Consider the following 5,194-nt stretch of genomic DNA (forward strand, 5'->3'; position numbering starts at 1 on the left):
AGGAAGGCGGTATTAAAAAAAAAGCGAGGAGAAGCCGCGAAAAAAAGCGCGCCCCTCATGGGAACCGTTAGCTGCTTTAAAGCTCTTCCCAGCAAACGGCCGCGCGCGCAGTGCCCCAACTCTCGGGCGCTGGACAGCTCAGAGCCGCGCGTCTCGGTCAACTCGGCCAATCACGCGTCTCGGCCCTTCCGTTTCGTCCCGCCCCCTCGCGGAGTCTCGAGGCCGCGCGCGCGCGCAGTCCCGCCTCTCCGGGCGCTGGGCGAAGAGGAGCTGTGTGTCAATCAATCTGGCCAATCGCGCGCCTCTTCCTCTTCCCGCGCGGCCCGGCCTCTGAGACGCCGCCGCGGCTAGCGCGCTGTCTGTGCTGTCTGGGGATGGCTGAGGGAGGTACCGTGCGGGGTGTGGCGTGGGTGTCTGACAGTTGAACTTTTTCGGGGATCGGATGGGGATTTGAATACTGCTCCCTCTCCGCTGTCAAGGCACCTCTCAGCTCCACCTCAGGTTTTGGGTGTCTCGAGGGCTCGTGTGGGCCCTCTGTAGTGGCGGGAGGGGAGGAAGGGCTCCTCTGGTATTTTACCCTGTAGCCTTTGAGAAACTTGTCATTCCTTTTCACGGTCTCTTCGCTATTTAGTTGAAAACGATGCAGACAGGAGTAAACTTACCTGTGCTTGTGCTCCTTATTCCTCACCCCCAGGGGTCGTTAGTTTTAGGCACACAGCTTCTAGGAATTAGGGTAATGTAACAGGTCTGATTATGTTTATTTAAGTGGGATAATAGTGGGAAATAGAATGTGATCCATAATCAAGAGGAAGAGCAATCAATAGATAAAGGCATAAGATGAACTCAATTTAAAAACTAAACAACAAGCACTTTAAAGAAGTTATAAATATTTTAAAAAAAATTTTAAAGAAAATATTGGGCTTCCCTTGTGGCTCAGCTGGTAAAGAATCGCCTGCAATGCGGGAGACCTGGGTTCAATCCCTGGGTTGGGAAGATCACCTGGAGAAGGGACCGGCTACCCGCTCCAGTATTCCGGCCTGGAGAATGCCATAGACTGTATAGTCCATGGGGTCGCAAAGAGTCGGACGCGACTGAGCGATTTTCACTTAGAGCACTAAAAGATTTCAATTACATTTTCCCTCATTGTGAAACCGGCTTAATGAGATTAAAGAATTCCTGACTGTTATTCTCCTCCCCCTACCCCCATATGGCAGGTTTTGAGACTTTTATCATTATTTTATCAGTCAGTAAAAACAAATGGAGAGTTCTTTATATGAGATGCTAGCTGGGTAACTTGTCATGAAAAAACTAGTAGTCCCCATAATGACCAACAATCTAGAGAAGTAAACAGAAAATTGCACACAAAAAAGCAAGAATGAATCACAGCCAAGTGAAAGAAGGAAGTTACCTGGCTTGTTATATACAATAATTTGTTTAAAATTGAATATATAGAGGTGTGGGCGAATTTGATTTCTGTTTTGTGATTTTGTTTTTTAGAAGTAAAGCAAGATTTCAAGATGGAAAGTCCATCAAACTCGGCTTTGATGTTACCTAGCACTCCACAAGCTGGTGCCAATCCACCATCTCTCCATTCAAGTAGTTCAAGAAGACAAGTATGAAAATCTTAGTTCTTTCACTGGATGTATATTTCTAAGTATTGCAGTAATGGTGGTTTTAAGTCTACTGAACATTGTTAATTAACAGTGTGTAGGTTAATAAGTACAATTTTTATTAACAAATCATTTTAGGTGTTTCCTTTTAGAAAATGTATTGGACCTTCCCCTTAGATTTTCATCCTGACTCAATTATTTTCATTTATTTTCAGTTCAGGTTATTACAGCATTCCAAACAAAAAGTTTGATGTCATGGAGGTCTTTGGTGGAAAGATCTTTTTCCTTAATTTGTAACTAAGCACCTAACCATATCAGGCTTGGACTAATTGCTGAACAAATGTTTGTGATTACTGAGATAAGTGTCTCAATGATATTTTAGAAGGGTGCTGGCTTAAAAAGAGAATAAAACTTAGTGGTGCTTCCAGAAATTGAAAGATATTTTGTGATGGTTACTTTAGATATATGGAGACAGAAAGCCATCTAGTGGTGTCTGCCACAGAAATGTAGTCTTGATTCCTAGTAGATTTATTTATATCAAGAATGTTTTTCTTGATTGACATTATTAACGTTTGATGCATTTTTTCAGCCTATGAGTGCAACCCTTAGAGAACGATTAAAGAAAACCAGATCTTCATTTAATTCCTGTTACAGTGTGGTAAAACGGCTTAAAGTAGAGAGTGAGGAAAATGATCAGACTTTTTCAGAGAAATCACCTTCAACAGAAGAAAGCTGTTTGGAATTTCACGAAAATTTTAAACACATAGATAGTGAATTTGAAGAAAGTACATATTTGAAAGATACCTTCAAGAATATCAATGTTTGTGAATCTAAATCACTTGATACTGAGTCATGCAGTGATCTCCAAAATGACTTTATGAATGAGAATCTTGCCAAACATGAACTAAACAAAGAAAAAGCAAAATTGATGAAGCAGATTCAAGAGAAAGAAGACCTTCTTCGGAGGCTGAAGCTAGTCAAAATGTATAGATCAAAGGTGAGAAGAATTTCAGAGCCATTGCCTAATAATTTTTTTTGTTTGTTTTTACATAAATGGTAGGAAAGTATTTCAAAAAGAAAATACAACTTTATTTTACAATACTGAGAAATAAGCCAATTACCAAGAGACCTGGCTTCCAACAACTTTAACTCAAATATAAGTCATAGATTTAGAGAAGAGGCCTTAAACACCAGGTATACATTTTTGAAAGCTCCGGCCCACATTTAATATGCAGTTGAAGCTTTTCTCTCTAGTTTCCATCCCACAGCAGTATTAGAAGTTTCAAATGTTAGCTGCAAATTGCAATGAGAACAGAAGCAACAGTGACAGTGAAGAGAAAAAGGCTAAAACTGGGCCACAGAGTACAATAAAAAGTATTTTTAGTAATGATTTTGTGTTATTAAATTATTACCAGCAAATTATTAAAATAGAAAACAACAAAAATATAATAAATTTTAGATCTCGACCCAGGTGGGCTGAAGTGAATAGAATTTGGGCACTTGGAAGATGACCCTTATTTATCCAGATTATTCATTTACTGTAATGGCTCTTTTCCAGTGTGTAATCAATGATGGAATGCTATATCTTATTTGCTCTTTTGAATTTTTAGGATTTCTCTAAATACAACTACTTGAGTTTTATGAGATTGTGACACTGAAAAATATTAATTTGAATGTAATTTTTAAAGTATAGCTGTAGTAGAAAAAGTAGATATTTTTTAACCTATATTGTTACTTCTTTACATAGTTTTGCCTTATTTTTTTCTCTGAGGGTAAGGTTTTTACTTAAAACCATTTTTCTTTTTTCCTGGGTAGACATCCCATTCATGTCCAAATGTGTTATCCTTAACCTACTATTCATTGACTGATTTAACAACTTTCATTAAGTAAGTTAAAATAGGATGACATACATTTGTGCCTTTTTTTTGTTTCTGTTTCAGAATGACCTGTCTCAGTTACAATTGTTAATAGAGAAGTGGAGAAGCTGTAGCCAGCAGTTGCTTTATGAGTTGCAGTCAGCTATGTCTGAGGAGAACAAGAAATTAAGCCTTACTCAGCTGATAGACCATTATGGGTTAGATGATAAATTGCTACACTATAACAGAAATGAAGAAGAATTTATAGGTGTTTAATTCATAATTTTTTTCTCCAGAATATCTTTGTGAATGACAACTTAATTAAAAGATACTTATACATTTTAAAGGGAAGATATAAACCATTAGGGCTTGGAGAAAGGTATCCTGGTGAACCTGGATCAATTTAGGGCCTCTGTTATATATAAACAAGGTTCAAAAATGAAAATTTAGTGTTTTGAATAAATTTCCCAAAGAAAACTTGCCAGTTAAAGGTGAAAAAAAATTTTTTTTTTAATTAAATCATGTTAAGATAATTTAGAGAATTGTGGAAGCGAGTTTTAATACATTATTTTATTTATTGTGGTAAGATGTTTTATTTTAAATGTTCACTAGTCCATCTAGTGAACGTCTAAACGTAAACTTGTCTAAAAATAAACTCCTCCCGTAGGTTTATGCCTCCGCCTTGTTTTCACCCATTTATCACATGTTTATCTGGATGGTATAGCAGGTATTTAAACTCATGTTCAAAATTATATTAATTTCTGTCTCTTCAAATTTGTCACTTGTATTCTGTATCTCATTTAGTGAAATGGTCATCTATTTTTTATAAAACCACATATGCTCATTTTCCCACTTCAAGGCATGGTATACAGCGTCTTTTACATTCATCTGCCTTTACAATCATACCTGTGAAAAAGGTTAAAGTTAGCATATCTATTCCATTAATAGGCTTCCCTGGTGGCCTAGCTGGTAAAGAATCTGCCTGCAATGCTGGATACCTGGGTTTCATCCCTGGGTTGGGAAGATTCCCTGGAGAAGGGAACGGCTACCCACTCCAGTATTCTGGCCTAGAGAATTCCAGGGACTGTATAGTCCATAGGGTCGCAAAGAGTCAGGCACTACTGAGTGACTTTCACTTTCACTCCATTAACAGTGACTCAGCCAGAAACCCACCTTCACTGGGGGTGGTACCTAATCTGTTATCCTGGCCATAGACAGACATATGACCCAATCTGGCCCAGTCCTTGAGAATCTGAAACTAAAGAAAAGAAAGCCTGTCTCTTTGTGACCGGAGCGGTTGTATGTGAACTTGGAAGCAGAAAAGCTTGTGTGTTTAAGTGTGCCCTTACAGGGAAAGGCAGAGAGAGAACTCTGTGAGTCAGTGGTTTCTTGGTTCAGTCTTCTTGAGGACTTTCTGGGGTTTTGGGGCCGTTTTAAGGGCTAACACAGCTTTGCTTGGGTTTTTTTGTTTTAGTTTCCCTCTACCCCCAACCAAAAAAAAAAAAAAAAATCTTAAAAAAAAAAGTGCTTCCCTACTACTTGGTAAATAGCTATTACCCTAAGCTTCCCCCTCCACTCCCAAGTGCTCCTTTTTTTCAATCCAGTCCTTCCCCATGAGCCAACAAACTATTAATGTTGGCATATCAGGACTCTGCTCTTGTATGCATTCTGTTAGTGCCCATGTAACTCACCCTCCCCCCCCACCCCAATTCTTACCTTCTAGACATT

At 38.8% G+C, this 5,194-nt stretch overlaps 1 protein-coding gene across 3 annotated transcripts; it reads left to right on the plus strand.

Annotated features, from left to right (window-relative positions):
• Positions 1-229: 229 nt before the first annotated feature.
• Positions 230-4,132, plus strand: SFR1 (SWI5 dependent homologous recombination repair protein 1). 3 transcript variants are annotated; one of them, XM_055560214.1, is made up of 4 exons: positions 230-387; positions 1,498-1,613; positions 2,200-2,607; positions 3,551-4,132. In XM_055560214.1, exons 1-4 carry the CDS (start codon positions 375-377, stop codon positions 3,740-3,742), a joined length of 729 nt encoding a protein of 242 aa, XP_055416189.1. In that variant the 5' UTR covers positions 230-374; the 3' UTR covers positions 3,743-4,132. The 3 variants fall into 3 exon arrangements, with proteins under 3 accessions (XP_055416189.1, XP_055416190.1, XP_055416191.1); XM_055560215.1 differs by having other exon boundaries at positions 235-381; positions 1,496-1,613; XM_055560216.1 differs by lacking the exon at positions 230-387 and adding an exon at positions 392-501.
• Positions 4,133-5,194: the final 1,062 nt, after the last annotated feature.

The sequence above is a fragment of the Bubalus kerabau genome, chromosome 22, assembly GCF_029407905.1.
Source record: "Bubalus kerabau isolate K-KA32 ecotype Philippines breed swamp buffalo chromosome 22, PCC_UOA_SB_1v2, whole genome shotgun sequence".
NCBI classification, from domain to species: domain Eukaryota; kingdom Metazoa; phylum Chordata; class Mammalia; order Artiodactyla; family Bovidae; genus Bubalus; species Bubalus kerabau.

Bases quoted from the DNA above. Each gene is read 5' to 3' on its own strand.
- SFR1 (XM_055560214.1), top strand. The intron at 1,614-2,199 runs GTATGAAAATCT...GCATTTTTTCAG, and splicing joins CAAGTAGTTCAAGAAGACAA to CCTATGAGTGCAACCCTTAG. The intron at 2,608-3,550 runs GTGAGAAGAATT...TTTCTGTTTCAG, and splicing joins TCAAAATGTATAGATCAAAG to AATGACCTGTCTCAGTTACA.